This window comes from Galeopterus variegatus, unplaced genomic scaffold, assembly GCF_000696425.1.
Source record: "Galeopterus variegatus unplaced genomic scaffold, G_variegatus-3.0.2 Scaffold331, whole genome shotgun sequence".
Classification (NCBI taxonomy): Eukaryota; Metazoa; Chordata; class Mammalia; order Dermoptera; family Cynocephalidae; genus Galeopterus; species Galeopterus variegatus.
In genome coordinates, this window is record NW_007726442.1 from 508,183 (window position 1) to 525,788 (window position 17,606).

General features: G+C 37.7%; 1 protein-coding gene and 1 pseudogene across 1 annotated transcript in view; one reads left to right on the plus strand and one right to left on the minus strand.

Moving 5' to 3' along the window:
• Positions 1-12,266: 12,266 nt before the first annotated feature.
• On the minus strand, positions 12,267-12,796 carry LOC103586322 (annotated as a pseudogene).
• A 1-nt stretch (position 12,797) lies between these two features.
• TEX11 (testis expressed 11) overlaps positions 12,798-17,606 on the plus strand; it is a 178,280-nt gene continuing 173,471 nt past the window's right edge. The window contains exon 1 of the mRNA XM_008567576.1: positions 12,798-12,900. Coding sequence (XP_008565798.1) covers positions 12,798-12,900 — 103 coding nt within the window. The remainder of the gene's footprint in view (positions 12,901-17,606) is intronic.

Consider the following 17,606-nt stretch of genomic DNA (forward strand, 5'->3'; position numbering starts at 1 on the left):
GCCAGTGAGCAGGAACCAGTCTGTATGTGGGATCCGAACCCTCGGCGGGAGCGCCACCACGCTCCCAAGCGGCGCACTGTAGCAGTGCGCCACTGGGCCGGCCCAGGAATTAAGATGTTATAAATGGTGTGTGTATGGAGGGATGGGGTAGGGAGTCACTGAAGGATTCCAAGCAGGGGGATGGTTGGATTAGTCTGGCAGCAGTAAGGAAAGATGGCTTGGGAGAGAGTAGGGGAAGCTAGAGCAGGGAGATACAGTAATAGCTACCATTTATTGAGTATATGCCAGTTACTCCATACAATCTCGTTTAGTTCTTTCAGTAACCCTATGAAGTAGATGTTATGATTATATTTTACCAATGAGAAAACAAGTTTTAGGTAAGAAATATGCTCTAGGTCATCGAACTTGGAAAGATAAGGGCCAGGATACAAACTTAGTTTTGTCTGACTATGCAGCCTCTGCTCTTTAACTGCTGTGCAATATTGCTAGTAGTAATTAGGAGGGCATTGTAGTCATTTGGGCAAAATATTTCAGGGTTTTTGGTCCAGTTGGACATAGGAAGTAAGAAGTGGGTGATATAGATTTATGAGTGAATGATCAAATCATTAGCCAAGATAGGGAGCATAAGAGGAAGTGAATATTTGCAGAAAGAAAAATTCAGTTCCAGTTATGTTTATCAACGTACATATGAGTTTAGCTTCATATAGGTGAAGATATGTAGCTAACAACTGGAACTTGGAGCTAAGATAGAGATCTGGGCTAGAGTTACAGATTTAGGAGTCATCAATTCAGGACGTATAGTATGTGATGGAAGCTGTGTGGGGTTAAAGATTGCCTTGGGGCAAAATAAACTAAATCAGAAGAAAAAAGTTTTGCAGTGCAAATTGTATAATTTCCTTTATACACAAAGACCTCTTTACAGATTAATAAGAAAGATGAACAACCTGATAGAAAAATGAGTAAAGGATGTAGTTTTTAGAAAAAGAACATAAAAGAAGAAATATGAGAAAAAATGCTGTACCTCACTTGTTAAAGAAATGCAAATCAAAATAACTGATATCTCAGTTCTTACCTTATAGACTGGCAAAACAAATTTAAATGACTTGGCATTGGCAAAAGCAAAGGCAAACAGGCAGTCTCATGCATGATAGGTTTATACATTCTTGTTATTTTTGTGGAGGGCAAATTGATATAAGAATTAAAAACGAATCTATAACAGTAATTTATTGTATGTTCTCAATGGCTAGAAGAGAGAAGCTCATGCTGTCACCACAAGGAAATAAAGTTTTGCAATGATGAATATTCTAATTACCCTGATTTGATCATCACATTGCATATGTGTATTGAAATATAACTACCCTATAAATATGGATAATATGTGTCAATTAAAAAATAAATAACTTTAGGGCTGGCTGGTTAGTTCACTTGGTTAGAGTGTGATATAACATCAAGGCCAAGGGTTTGGATCCCCAAACCAGCCAGCTGCCAAAGTAAATGTATAAATAAATAAATTTTAAAAAAGAAGAATTACACATTCCTGGGCTGGCTGGTTAGCTCAGTTGGTTAGAGCACAGTGTTACAACACCAAGGTCAAGGGTTCAGATCCCTCTACCAGGTAGCCAACAAAAAGCAAAACAAAGCAAAAACATTCCTTTTGATCTGACAATTCCACTTACAGGATTTTTTATTTTTATTTTTGAAAGATTTTTTAAATTTACGTATGTATAAGGATGTTTACTGTGACAATAATTGTATAAGACTTGAAAACTACCTACTGTGCATCAGCAAGGAACTAATAAGTTACAATACATTAATTCAGTGGAATACTTACACAGCCATTAAAAAAATGAGATAGAATCCTATGTGCCAATAGGTGATATGGAAAGATCTCCAAGATACTCTGTTAAGTAAAAACAAAATGAAACAAAACCCAAGATGCAGAATATTTGTGAAAGAACAAAAAAGAGGACGTATTTATACACAATTTTTTCACTGGAAAAATATTGTAAGAAACTTAACATCTGGTTTCTCTCCTGTACTTTTTCAATTTTTTACCAGGTGCAAACATTACTTTTTCCATTCCTCTTATAATTGTCATTAGCAAAAGATTAAGGAAACTTTAAGGGATAGACGGAGGAGGAGGACTCAATGAAGGAGATGGACTGAAGAGACGGGAGAGTGGTGTGGAAGTCTAGGGAGAAAAGAGCTTTTCAGGAACAGTTGACAATGCCAAATGCTGCCTGGAGAACCAAGTTAAATAAGATAAGGACAGAACAGGATTCATTGGTTTTGTCAATTTGGATGTAATTAATCATCACAAGAGCAGCTGATCATTTCAAGACCTCGGTGGTGGGGGTGGAAGCCATATTGCAATGGGTTGAGTGAATGGAGGATGAGGAAGTGGACACGGGGGCTATACACTAGCATTTCAGGCAGTAGCTGGAGGGAGTTGAGGGAGAGTTTTTGTTTTTTTAAAGATGGGTGATTCTTGCCTTCATACGCTTACAGAAGTGAGTCAATAGAGCTAATAAATCCTGGTACTGCTGTTTAAATAAATCACTTGTGAAGGAGGGAGTGGTTCAGTGATTCGGTTCTTTAGTCTGTTTTTCATTCAGTGCAGTGTTTCCCAGACTTCAGACATCTGAGTATAACCTTCATGAATTTTTCTCTACTTGTGTGATTCCTGTATTGAGTATTAAAAAAAGCCCAAAAGACTCACTTTTCAAAAGCTTAAATGCACTTATTTAAAAAAAAAATTTTACCACTATAATAAATGCAAAACAAAGTATTTTTCTTTCTTTTTTTTTTGTCCTTTTTTTGAGACCGGCTGCACAGTGCTCAGCCAGTGAGCGCTGTGAGCGCACTGGTCATCCCTATATAGGATCCGAACCTGCGGCGGGAGCGCTGCCGTGCTCCCAGCGCCGCACCCTCTTGAGTGCGCCCCAGGCTCGGCCCAAAACAAAGTATTTTTCTAATACACATTAAAATAAATAAACAACTATTAAAAAATGTTTGGCTGTGCAACACCTAAAATAAACACACATACCACACTTAGGAAACATTCGTGGAACCATGCTTGAAGATAAAGTAGAAATTTGCTTTAGGCATGTTTTAATCTTAATCTCTTCAAGGAGACAGAGATAAAATTGACCCAAATAAGTACAAAGACACAAAGCATGAAATAATAAGGGTCCTAAGAGAGGTATGCATGAAGTACCATGAGAAATCATGTGAGAGAGTTGTGGTAGGTTCTGATAAGTCTTCATGGAGGTCAAAGCTTTTAAGCTGAGGTAAAATGAACAGGTAAAATGTGTAATTTCAGAAATTGGGGAGGAGAGCATCCCAGGAGGAGGGAACCTTGTGCACAAAAGTGAAAAGATGGGAAAGCTTATAATTCAATTTGTCCAGAGCCTAGGATTTTGAAGGGGTGAAGTGGAAAAATAAGGCAGGAAAGGTAGGTTCCAATGAGACTCTTGAAGGCCATTAATTCTGGGGCCTGTAGTTGAATGGCAAGAAGTGTGTGAATGTGAGTGTTAAAATGTGAAGGAGGGAAGGAGTAGTTCTGTAATTTGGTTCAAAGAGTTCTACCTGAGCTACCTAGTCACCTACTCATACCCTAGATCTTGCCAGAATGGAGGCCTCTGAAAGTACTAATTCAAACATCAAATTCTCCACAAAGACCCCAAATAGCCAAAGCAATGCTGAACAAAAAGAACAAAGCTGGAGGCATCACACTATCAGATTTCAAAATATATGATACCAAGGTCAAGGGTTCAGATCCCAGTATCGGCCAGCTACCAAACCCACACATGCACACGCACACACACACATACTACAAAGCTATAGTAATAAAAACAGCATGGTACTGGCATAAAAACAGACACATCAACCCTCACATCTACGGTCAATGATTTTTGCCAAAGGTGCCAAGAACACACAATGGGGAAAGGACAGTCTCTTCAATAAATGGTGTTTGGAAAACTGGATATCCACATACAGAAGAATGAAAATGGACTCATCTTACCACTTATACAAGAATCAACTCAAAATGTAATAAAGACTTAATCATAAGACTGGAGACTATAAAAGTACTAGAAGAAAACATGGGAAAATCTCTATGACATTGGTCTGGGCAGAGATTTCTTGGTCGTGACTCCCAAATCACTGGCAATGAATGCCAAAATAGACAAATGGGATTGCGCCAAACTAGAAAGCTGCACAGCAAAGGAAACAATAAAGAGAGAACCCATGGATTGGGAGAAAATATTTGCAAATCATACATTGGATAAGGGGCTAATATCCAAAACATACAAGGAATGCAAAGTACTCAATAACAAGAAAACAAATAATATGATTTAAAAACGGACAAAAGACTTTAATAGACATTTCTCAAAAGAAGACATACAAATGGCCAACAGATACATAAAAAATATGCTCAACAACTCTAATCATCAGAGAAATGCAAATTAAAACCACAGTGAGATATCACCTCACATCTGTTAATTGGCAATTATCGAAAAGATGAAAGATAACAGGTGTTGAGGATGTGGAGAAAAAGGAACACATACACTGTTGGTGGTATTGTAAGTTAGTACAGCCATTTTGGAAAACAGTATAGAAATTTCTCAAAAAACTAAAAATATAATTACCATGTGATACAGCAATCCCACCACTGGGTGTATACCCAAAGGAATTGAAATCAATATACTGAAGAGATATCTGCACTCCCATGTTCATTGCAGCATTATTCACAATAGCCAGGATACGGAAGCATATCAACAGATGAATGGATTAAAAACTGGTATATATACACAATGAACTACTATTCAGCCTTAAAAAAGCAGGTAATAGGGGCTAGCCGGTTAGCTCAGTTGGTTAGAGCATGGTGCTGATAACATCAAAGTCCAGGGTTTGATCCTTGTACCAGCCAGCCACCAAAAAAAACCTCCCAGGAAATTCTGTCACTTGCGACAACATTAATGAACCTAGAGGACATTATGTTAAGTGAAATAAGCCAGGCATAGAGAGACAAATACTGTATGATCTCATTTGTAATCTAAAAAAGTCAAACTCATAGAAGTAGAGAGTAGAATGGGGGTTGCCAGAGGCTGGTGGGAGGTGGATGGGAAAAGGGGAGATGTCGATCAACTGGTACAAAGTTACAGTTAGATCGGAGGAATAAGTTCTAGTGTTAATAATGCATTGTATATTTCAAAATAGCTAAAACAGAGGATTTTAAGTGTTCTCACCATGAAGGAATGATAAATATATGAAGTGATAGATATGCTAATTATTCCTAATTAGATCATTCCACATGTATACATGTATTGAAACATCACATTAAATCCCATAAATATATACAATTATTATTTGTCAATTAAAAATAAAATAAAACTTAAAAAAAATCAAGTTCTCTGTCCACAACTTCCCAAGCTTCCCCAGCTCACTTGCTCAAGTACAAGAATTGTTTGACCTCATGAAACCTCTAATTCACTGACCCCCCCCACACACACTTTCTCTCTTTTCATCAGTCTCCTCCAATCTTTGCTTGCTCCCTTTCCCACTTAAATTCCTGAATTTATTATCATTATTACTCTTTTGCAAATACCTTTAATTCTCTAGGCAATACTCCAGAGTTCCCATTCATCCTCTGGAGCAATCCAAACATTCATCTTCATATCTTAACTTGTGCAGTTTAGGATTGTTGGAGACAATCAAATGACTGGGCAGGTTAATGATCATCAACCTCAATTAGGCCCCCAATGGGTGAAAATGCTCCTTTTCTCTCAATTCCTCTGCTCTCTGAAACAATTCATTTCTACCTTATTCACATTCTTTGAATCTCTCCCTCCTACTCTCTGCTGTTGACTTTGCCTCATACTTTATTGAGAAAATACAAGCCTATCAGATAAAAACTCCGTCTTTCTGTGGATTTTATTTATGAAAATAGTTCTCTTTTTTCCCCTAATGATAAAAATGTGTGTTCATTGTAGAAAATTTAAAAATACTGAAAAACATAAAGAAGTAAAAATTCTTCCTAAACCCAGCACTCAAGGATAAATATTGCTGACATTTGGTAAACACTGTTCCAGACATTTTTGTTCAAATATGCATACAGTTTTACCTAAGTGTATACGTTCTCTGTAAACTTTTTTCTCTTTGAAACTCAATGGTACGATATAGGCATTTCCCTAGTTTTATAACCATAGATTGTTTTCACAGCAAAGTTTTTAGGCTGTATATGCATTCCACTATATGGTACTAATGTATCATAAGTTGTATAACTAGTTCACTATTGGTGAACATTTAAGTGGTTTACAATTACACTTAAGTGGCTTCAGCGAACGTTTCTGTTGATCTATCTTTGCACATTTTCCTAATTTCTTCTTTTGGAAAATTCCTAGAAGGGGAATTGTTTGGTGATAGGGTACACATATTTAAGATTTTGATATATATTGCCAAACTGCTTTCCTTCCAGAAAAGTTGCAATAATTTGTGCTCAAGAGTGCACAAGAGTGCCTCTTTTGTATATCTTGCCAAATTTGAGGTTTTGTTAATCTTTTTAACCTTTGCCAATCTGATGGGTGAAAATTTTACCTTGCTTTAATTTGCATTTCTGTGATTACTGGTGAGGTTGCATATCTTTTCATGTATTTATTGGCTATATTTATTCCTGTGTGAATTAATGATCATGTCTTTTGATCACTTACTAGAATATTTGGGTTTTTTTTCTTTTTAATTTTTAAAGAGTTCTTTTTATGTTAGAGTTTTTAACTCTATCTGTTACATATGTTGAAAAAAATTTTTCTAGTCTGTGGTTTGTCTTTTAACCTTGCTTGTAGTGCTGTTCAGAAGGTTTAACTTAATTAAATTAAATTAATTTATTTATTTTGACTGGTAAGGGGATCACAACCCTTAGCACGGTCTGCACCAGGCTCAGCCAGTGAGTGCACCGGCCATCATCCCTATACAGGATCCGAACCCTCGGCCACAGCACTACCAGCACCACACTCTCCTGAGTGAGCCATGGGGCTGGCCCGAAGATTTTTTTATGTAGTAAAATTTATCATTATTTTTCCTTTTTGATTCTGGTTTTCAGATCATGCTCAGATCTTGCCATTGTGTTGATAAAATATTCACCTCTATTTTCTCATAGAAATTTTATGATTGAATTTGATTTTTGATTAATCTAGTATTTATTTGAGTATGTAAAGTGAGGTAAGGATCTATTTTTTTTTTGTACAAATGGCTATCCAGTTCTTTCAACACTTTTTCTTGAATAATTCTTTCCCCCCTGATTTAAATAATTCCTATACATATTTGGGTCTATTTCTGGACTCTATTCTGTTTATTTATCTTTCTGCACTATGACCATGCAATTTTATTTACAGTAGTTTTAATATCTGGTAGAACAAGCCATTCTTCCTCACTCCATTAATACTTATGTTTTTAGAATTTTCCTGGCTATAATTGTGTATTTATTCTGAATGTCTTTTTCTTCTTTTAACAGGGTGTAATGCTACCTTATTAACTAATTTTCATTTTTGGTTGCTTACTCTCTTTTAATCCATTCTATTAATGAGTCTTAATAGGCTCTTATTAGAGTCTAAGCTGTTCACCTGCCTTTTGTACTATCTATTTCACCATTTCTGTAACATTTTGTTAAAGGGTAGGGCAGAAAACTTATAGCTTATGTAGGGTAGGGAAAGATAATCCAGAGCATGTTGAGTGCCACTTAATGGCATTTTATTGCTGACTCTTGCATTTCCTCTTCAATATGCACCTACTTCTATCTCCTGTCCTCTTCTCTTTCTCTCACTTTTACTTTTTTTTTTGTTTCTTTTAATTCTCACATACTTGTAAAATCTAGCGAGACCATCTAGATCAAAAACAAAAAAATTGGAGATACCCTTGCAACATAAGGATTTTCACTCTTTCTATGTATTTTCCTTTATTCACTGGCCCTTTCAGTGCAGTGGTGTCAGCTAAGTAGCCCTGAATTTGGAGTCACATTTACAATCAGTATTAATCAATAGAGTCATGTGATTCCTTTATGCCTTATATAATCTTGGATAATATAATATCCATTCTACTACAGACATTATTAATCATCAAGAGCTCTAAGATGCATGCGAAAGGGCTGCTGTAGACTTGAGAGTTGAGGTCTAATTATTGCCTTGTTCGTTCATCTGTTCATCCATGAACAAAGACATTATGGTAGAGCCAGGGGCCCGGGCGGGATGGTAGAAGTCCGAAGACTTTACTTTGCTAACCAGGAAATGGGGAATGAAAACAGGAACTGATATTTGTTAAGTGCCGATTATATGCCAGCCACCCATTGTTCTAGATGTTTTATGTACATTATTCCATTGAACCAGAAGCCTAGAACTACTTTTATTCCCATTTTACAGACGTGGAAATTGAGGTGCTAAGATTCTAAGAGCTAGCACAAGGTCACACAGTATGTGGTGCATGAGGATTCAGTCAACTATGGGATATTCTACTGCCCCTTTTCACCAGACTTGATTCTCTAATTTGGCAATCTAGGATTATGAAGTAAAGACATACCAAACTGCAGGATGCAAAAGAAGAGGAGTTAATAACAGCACTTTCTCGTTTTGCCTTTCCCCTTTCTTCATTGCACTATGTGATCTAGATGCAGGAAATTTTGAAGAGAGAAAAGAATTATTTTTAGAAAATCCATCTTTTCCATGAGATGGACTGAGATTCTCAGGGTCAGAAGGGAACTCTGTTAATGTTCCCAGAATTGGAGCCACAGTCTCTCTTCTTCATCCTGTTAGCCAGTTCCACATCTGGCCTGACTGAGGTGCACAAGGCTTAGACTTAAAAGAGGTATATATGAAGGAAGAAGTAGGAGGCCTGTTAATGTTTTGATTTTGGGTCTGTCTCCAATCTGGAGGCATCATGCCTTAACACTGTTGCCTCTGAGTGAAGATTTCAGTAGAGGCCAATTCCTTAGTTGCAAGCATCATGCATAGATTTAGCTGGAGTCAAACATATTTACTTATATATTCCACCTCCATCCCTAAAACTATTCGTATGGAGATGGGTGGGACACATGAGCTTGCTGTGAGCCTGCAGGGGAGTCATTAGGTAGTTTCCTTTAGATTTGACAAAGGCAGGGCAGCAGAAAACATTTCTTGGAACTACAGGGTTTTTCAGCCTCCTCAACTTCTGATATTTCTGACCTTTGCCCCTCTTGAATAACCAGTGGTCAACATTGTCTGCAATCTATTTGTTTATTTAGTGAAGCCCTGCTCTTCTCTTTCCTGTAATCCTGGCCATCTGCACTCTTCCGTCAATTAACTGTAGTATGCTTCCAGCGTCATATCATACTTGTTTACTCTCGGTGATTCTCACCCTGGCTTCACCCAGTGATTTTTCTGAAGGGCATCCCCAGGACCTAAGGTCTAGATTGGGCTCGAAGGTTTAGGCTTTGCTATACACGGTAAAAGCCAACTGGGAGCGGCCTTTGATGACGTCACTATAGGGGGAGGAACTTTCGTAGTGTCGTCAGACGCTGTGGAAGAAGTTTGTGAAGAGAGTGCTTGAGGTACCAGTCTCGGCTGAGGTTAGTGATTTAGTAGGCAAGAAGGGCTAGAAGAGGCTTCAGGTACAGGTTAGTGGAATGGTTTATAACGAGAAAGAAGTTGTAGCTATTAGGCCAACACTTTTTAGAGTGGCCCTGGGGCATGACTTTGGACTGCCGAGCTGCTCGTGGCTGGCTGAAGGTGAAGGAATAGGGGCAAAGGCAGTGGTTTTTGATGACGATGGAAGAAAATGGGGAGTTGTGCTGAGTCACTGAAAGCGGGAGATAGTAGTTATTGTAATTTACATGTTAAAGACCTAAGTTCTGTTGAAGCGAGACTGTTGGTGACCTTTGGGGGTGGGGAGCTGAAGGCGTTAGCGAGAGTGGCAAAAAGGAAGGTGAGTGACTGGATGTTTTGAATGTATGGTTGGTAGGGAAGAGGGATTTTGGACCAATTAGGAGGAAGCACCGAGTACCAGCCAGACCAATCACAGGGTCTCCCTCAGCATTGGTTCCCGCGTTGCCGGGCTCATTTGTGTAAGAAAAGACAGGAACCTCCTACGGGAAGGCCCCTTTTATGTGAATACCAGCCTGGCTCCGTCCCTCATTAACTACTTTTTCTGGGTTTTTAAATTTCCTCAACCTTTCCCCCCACTTTGGATAACAAGTAACGGGAAAAATTTGACTGGAAAGAAATTTATTGAGAAATTGAAGGATAAAGGACAGATATTAAAATATTTTCTTATTTCATAGGCCTGAGCCAGAGATTTAAAAATGGACGATGTTGATTTTCGTTTCATGGACTTTACAGGTACATAGCTTTAAATGACAGTAAAGAAAATGTCAAACTGTTTGCTGCCCTATTGAAATCTTCTAAATGTATTTATTTTTTCTGAATTTTTGTCTCCTCGGAGTGTCCATAGCTCCAGGTTTTCTCATTTATGCACCAGAAACAATGTAGATGTGTAAGACACTGGGAACCTTTTATGGGTTAATGTAGAGAAACAGAATGCACAATTCATAATTTGTTTGTTCAGGATATTTATGGCATGCAAAATAACACTGGTTTAATACCGAAAGAGAAATCTACTGCATTAAAAGTAAATTAAAATTACCGTAAGATCCTGAAGTGCCTTTTCATAATCATCAGTGAAAAATAAATTATATCCTGTGTAGTTCTAGGTTTAAGTGAGTTTTATGGTGTCTTAATTCTTTTGTAAAGTTATAATCCATGTATGGTATGTATGGGAACTCTTTTTTTTTTTTTTTTTTTGAAACAGATATTGAATTTATTGGTTGGGTATGAGTAGGAAAATACATAGGTAAAGAAAAAAGACCCTGTATATAAATATAACACTAGCTAGTTATACTTTGACCAAGAAGGTTCCACTGAAAAGAATAGTAAAAGCCCTATGTTACCACCAGTCCATACAGTATTATTTATGGAAACTCTTAATAGACAAAAGCAATTTGATTGACCAGAACACCAGATTCCTCAACAATACCAGATATGGCAGAGTTTACAGTATTTCCTTCCCCCTCCCTACTCCTTGGGAAATGATTAGACCTGTGGTACATTCTCATTCATATAAATAATGAAATATGTTGTAACCAAGGTGGTACAAATCTATGATTTAAAAAAGTAAAAAAGCTTAGGTCAATATTTGGTTAATGCTTGTCATTTTCAAACAAGAAGGCCACTACTGCCTGCCTTAAGTTTTAATTTAGGATATACTGTCATAAAGGTATAAACATGGAGTAGGGATTATGACAAGTATATAGTATTTGAGACGTGTGTTTACATAAATATTTGAAGCACACAGAAAAGTATAGAGAATAATATAATGAACACCTGTGTACCTACCACCGAGTTTTGTCAAATCTTAACAGTTTGCCATTATGTTTCAGATATTTCATTGTTTCAAAGAACTAGAAGATTTCATGTACAATTTTTCATCTTTTTAAACTTTGCATAAATTATATCATTTTATATGATTTTCTGCAACTTGTTTTTTTTTTTTTTTTTTTTGCTCAGCATTGTGTTTTGGATATTTACCCATATGGATATTTTAACTGTAGTTCATTTATTTCCACTGCTTATTAGTAGTATTACATTGAATGCAAATGAATGTAAATGTAAATGTATTTATTCAATCTCCTTTGTTGGACATATGAGTTGTTTCAAATATTTCCTATTACAAACACTACAATGAACATTGTGTTTCTCAGAGTTTAGCAGGAACTTTCAAAAATTTTTGACTACCACCCATGGCATTACATTGCATCCCATTGCATACACACTATATCAGAAGTTCAATGAGAAAATTTTTACCCTTATTACTTGCAGTACACTATGATATTTTCTATTCTACTCTTTTTCATTAAAAAAAAAAAGTGCTGGGTATGACCCACTAAATTGATTTTTTTCCCCCCAATGACAATGCATTCTTTAATAGGACTGTATTTGAATAAGAATTCCATGCAAATAGAATATATACCTTAACACAAGAAGGCAAGGAAGAAATATTTTAAGTTACACAGAACATTCAGGTAATTCAACTGATTTATCCCCTCCAACCAAATACTTATTTTTTATATTTATTACAAACGTTGCAGTCAGTTCACTATATGCCAACAATCATACAGGTTTAACATTTTGTAGTGTGAAGGGGATAAGTGATGTAACCTCCATTTCACAGAAGCTGAAGTGATTGAATTACTGTCTGCTTTTTAATGTTTCAACTAACCATTCTATTGCCTCATCAAGGCCAGTGCCTTTGGTTGCTAACGTTTTGAATATTTGCCATTTTCGATCCTTCAAGGCAGGTAACCCAAGTGAACTTGCCATCTCTGAGGGAGTCATGGCCTGTTCTATGCCCTGCTTATTTACAAACACCTCTAAAATGGCTTTTCTCAACACCTTTTCCTCCAACATGGCAACCGACTCTGACTTGGAAGTGCTTGATTCGGTCTCGGTCACAACTGTTTATCACATAAATGGCTGCATCTGTGTTTGAATAATAACATCTCTAGTATGGCCTGGTTCTCTTAAATCACAGACTTGGAATTTAAGGTTTTTGTATGTCACCGTCTGTACATTAAATCCAATGGTAGGAATAGTAGTAACTTCTCCAACTTGTAATCTGTACAAAATTATGGTTTTTCCTGCTCCATCTAATCCCAAAATAAAATCATTTCCCGGGTTCCAAACAGACTGGAAAAAATACTTGAGAAAAAGCCATCCATGATGAACCTCCTGTCTGCCTTCGCCGATCCTCAGAGACAGGTCCCGGCGTCGGCATTGGTGGCAGCAGTCTTGGTGTCGCCACCTCCGCTCAGGTTGGCCTCCGGTTGTGGCTCCAAGGCATTTTGCTAGCAAGCCTGGTCAGCCAGTAAACTTCCACGTTGGATTCCCGGCGGGCCTGATTTATCTCTTGAGCTACTAGTGGTTGAGGCTCTAGGGCAGTGCTTTCCAATTAATATATACTCATTGTGCAAACAATATAAATGATTTTATATTTTCTGGTAGCCACATTAAAAAAGGTTAAACAGATGAAATTAATTTTAACGGTGTAAATATATATAGCTCAGTATACCCAAAATGTTATCATTTCAACATGTAATCAATATAAAAATTATTAATGAGATATTTTACATTTTTGGGGAGTACAAAGTCTAAGCTGGGTGTGTATTTTACATTTAAAGCACATCTCATTTTGTACTAGCCACGCTTCAAATGCTCAGTAGTAGTTACTACCTGCTAAATAGTCACAACAGTGGTTATTGTACTGGACAGTGCAGTTGTAGGTCATATATTTAGGAGTGGAACTGCAGGGTCAAAAGCTATGAGCATCTCGGGCTGGCTCGGGAGAGTGCGATGCTGGTAGTGCCAAGGCTGCGGGTTTGGATCCTATATGGGGATGGCCCATGCGCTCACTGGCTGAGCGTGGTGCAGACCACACCGTGCCTAGGGTTGCGATCCCCTTACCGGTCCAAAAAAATGCTATGAGCATCTTTATAGATATTGCCAAATTGCAGTCCAAAGTAGTTTTAACAATTTATATTCTTTTTTTCTCTATCTTCTTGCTAATATTTGATATTGTCAGAATTTTAAAAATTTATAAGTCTGAAGGGTGTTTTTTTTTTTTTTTTTTTGCTGCTGGCTGGTATGGGGATCCAAACTCTTGACCTTGGTGTTATAACACTGCGTTCTAACTAACTGAGCTAACTCACCAGCCGGGGGTGTTGTTTTTAATTAGCATTTTATTCTAGGATAATTTTAGGTTTACAGAAAAGTTGTAAAGAGTGCAGAGAGTTCTCTCCTCAGCCAGTTTTATTTTCCCTAATGTTATCCTACATGAGTGTTGTTTTGCTTTTACATTTCTCTGATAATTAGTGGAGTGGGGTGTATTTTCATAGATTTATTGCCTGTTTGTGTTTTCTCTTCTGTACACATAACCTTTTTAGTCAAGTTTTGTAAAAATGGGCCACAAAAGGCCATGCTATGGCTCTAGTTCATTTCCTTCTTAGGGAGAATTGACATTACACCAGTCTTTTTGTACCACCAATGTCAATCAATTTCAAGGCCAAGAAGGAGTAGAAATTGGTCTAAGTTATACCCATTGGGGCTAAATAAATATACCTCCCTTTCTGCATGTCAGCTCTTCAACTATTTGACAATATTTATTATGACCCCAGGGAAGTCTCTTCTTCAGGTTGAGCATTCTCAGTTTGTTCAGTCATTCCTCATATTACATAGTTTCTAGTCCCCTCATCATTTTGTGTGCTGTTTTCTGAACATGCTCTATTCTTTTTATGTTATTCTTTAAACTGTGATACCCAGAACAGAACACATTTCTCTAGGTTTGATATGATAAGCACAAAATAATTTTTCTCTTTAGATTTAGGGGTGGACATCTTTCTTTTTAGGTAATGATGTAGCTAAGATTGAATTTGTTTTTCTTTTTTTTTTTTTTGTCCTTTTTGAGACCGGCCACACTGCGCTCAGCCAGTGAGCGCTGTGAGCGCACCGGCCATCCCTATATAGGATCCAAACCTGCAGCGGGAGTGCTGCTGTGCTCCCAGTGCCGCACTCTCCCGAGTACGCCACAGGCTCGGCCCTGTTTTTCTTTTTTAAATTTTTAAAAATTATTCCTATTTTTAATTGACATAAAAACTGTACATATCTATGGGGTGCACTGTGATATTTTGATACATGTATACATTGTGTAATGATCAAATCAGGATAATTAGCATGTCCATCACCTCAAACATTTATCATTTCTTTGTGATGGGGACATTCAGAATCCTATCTTCTAGGGCCGGCCTGGTGGCGCACTCGGTAGAGTGCGGCGCTTGGGAGTGCGGTGGTGCTCCCGCCGAGGGTTCGGATCCCATATAGAGACCGGTCTGCTCACTGGTTGAGTGCGGTGCAGGTGCGACACCGAGGGTTGCGATCCCGTTGCTGGTCGCGGTACGGGCGCGACACTGAGGGTTGCGATCCCGTTACCGGTCACGAAAAAAAAAAAAGACAAAAAGGAAAAAAAAAAATCCTGTCTTCTAGCTATTTTGAGATATACCTTATTATTTACTCTAGTCACCCTACTGTGCAATAGGACACCAGAACTTATTCCTTTAATTACAGCTTTGTACCCATTGCCCATCCTCTCCCCATCCCTGCTTCTCAGTCTCTGGTAAACACTGTTCTATTCACTACGTCTATGAGATCAACTTTTTTAGATTTCTCTTATGAATGAGAAGATATAATATTTGTCTCTCTGTGTCTGGCTTAGTCATTTAATATAATGTCTTCTGGGTTCATGTCTGTTGCCACAAATAACAGGATTTCATTCTTTTTTATGGTCAAATAGTATTCCATTATGTTTATATACCATATTTCATTTATCCATTCATCTGTTGTTGGATGCTTAGGTCGATTCTAAATTTGGCTATTGTGAATAATGTTGCATTAAACATGGGGGTGCAGATATCTCTTCAACATACTGATCTTTCCTTTGGATATATACCCAGTAGTGGGAGAGCTGGATCATATCGTAGTTCTACTTTTAATTTTTTGAGAAACCTTCATATGGTTTTCCATAATGGCTACACTAATTTACATTCCCACCAGCAATGTGTAAGGGTTCCCTTTTCTGTACATCCTCACTTGTTCCCTGATGATTAGTGACGTTGAGCATTTTTCCATATACCTGCTGGCCATTTGTATATATTCTTTTGAGAAATGTCTACTAAGGTCTTTGGCCCATTTTTAAATTGGATTTTTTTTTTTTTTTGCTATTGAATTTGAGTTCCTTATATATTGTGGATATATACCCCTTGATAGATGTACAGTTTGCAAATATTTTCTCCCAATCTGTGGGTTGTCTTTTCACTGTTAATTGTTTCCTTTGCTGTGCAGCTTTTTAGTTTGACGTAATCCCATTTGTCTGTTTTTGCTTTTAGTTGCCTGTGTTTTTGAAGTCATATCCAAAAAATCTTTGCCCAAGTCCCATGTTATTAAGTATTTTCCATATGTTTTCATTTAGTAGCTTCATAGTTTTGGGTCTTACATTTAGATGTTTAATCCATGTTGAATTGATTTTTTGCATATGGCAAAAGATAGGGGTCCAGTTTCATTCTTCTGCATGCAGGTATCTAATTTTCTCAATACTTTTTATTGAAGAGATTGTTCTTTCCCCAATGTGTGCTCTTGGCACCTTTGTTATTTATGTGGATTTGTTTCTGGGCTTTCTGTTCTGCTCCATTGGTCTGTGTGTCTGTTTTTATACCAGTACCATGTGGTTTTGTTACTATAGGTTTGTAGTGTGTGTGTGTGTGTGTGTGTGTGTGTGTGTGTGTGTAAATATAAATATATAAATAAATATATTTATTGAAACATAATTGATTGTACATATCTGTGGGGTACAGCATTGAATATCAATACCTGTGTGATATGTGATATGTGATACTAATATCAGGATAATCAGTATACTCAACATTACACAGTGTAATCATTTTTTTTTTTTTTTTTGTCTTTTTCCGTGTCCGGCAACGGATCGCAACCCTCAGTGTTGCCCCCGTACCGGACTGGGGACCGGCAACGGGATCGCAACCCTCGGTGTTGCTCCCGCGCCTCGCTCAGCCAGTGAGCGGGAACCGGTCTGTATGTGGGATCCGAACCCTCGGGCGGGAGCGCCGCCGCGCTTCCCAAGCGGCGCACTTATCCAGTGCGCCACTGGGCCGGCCCCCAGTGTAATCATTTTTTGTGGCCTTTACCAAGTTCTTGCTAACCCTTCCTTTCCCTTTCCCACCTCTGGTAGGCTCAGTTCTGTGTTTTTGAAAGTTAAATGAATTATTGTGATTGTTGTATCTTTCTTTTTTTATTTTTAGCTCCCACTTATGAGTGAGGACATGCTGTATTTCTCTTTCTGTGCCTGGCTTATTTCACTAAACAATCTTCTCTAAGAACATCTATGTTGCTGTGAATGACAGAATTTCATTCTTTTTTTATGGCAGAGTAGTATTCCATTGTGTATATTTACCACATTTTTCTTATCCAGTCATCTGTCCAGGGACATTTAGGTTGGTGCCAACTCTTAGCTATTGTAAATAGAGCTGCAGTAAACATGAGAGTGCAGGTATCCCTTCAACATGATGATTTTCATTCCTTTAGGTATATACCCAGCAGGGGGAATTGCTGAATGGTATGGCAGTTGTATCCGTAGTTGTTTGAGGAACCTCCATACTGTTTTCCATCATGACTGCACTAATTTACAGTCCTACCAACAGTGTAGGAGGGTTCCGCTATCTCAGCATCCTCGCCAGCATTTGTTAATCTCTGTCTTTTTGATAATAGCCAGTCTGTCTGGGGTGAGATTTGGTTTTGATTTGCATTTCCCTGGTGCTTAGTCATGTTGAGCATTTTTTCATGTGTCCATTGGTCATTTGTATATCTTTCTTTGAGAAATGCCTATTCACCTCCTTTGCCCATTTTTTAATTGAATTATTGTTTTTTCTTTTTACTACTAATTTGTTTGAGTTCCTTGTATATTATGTA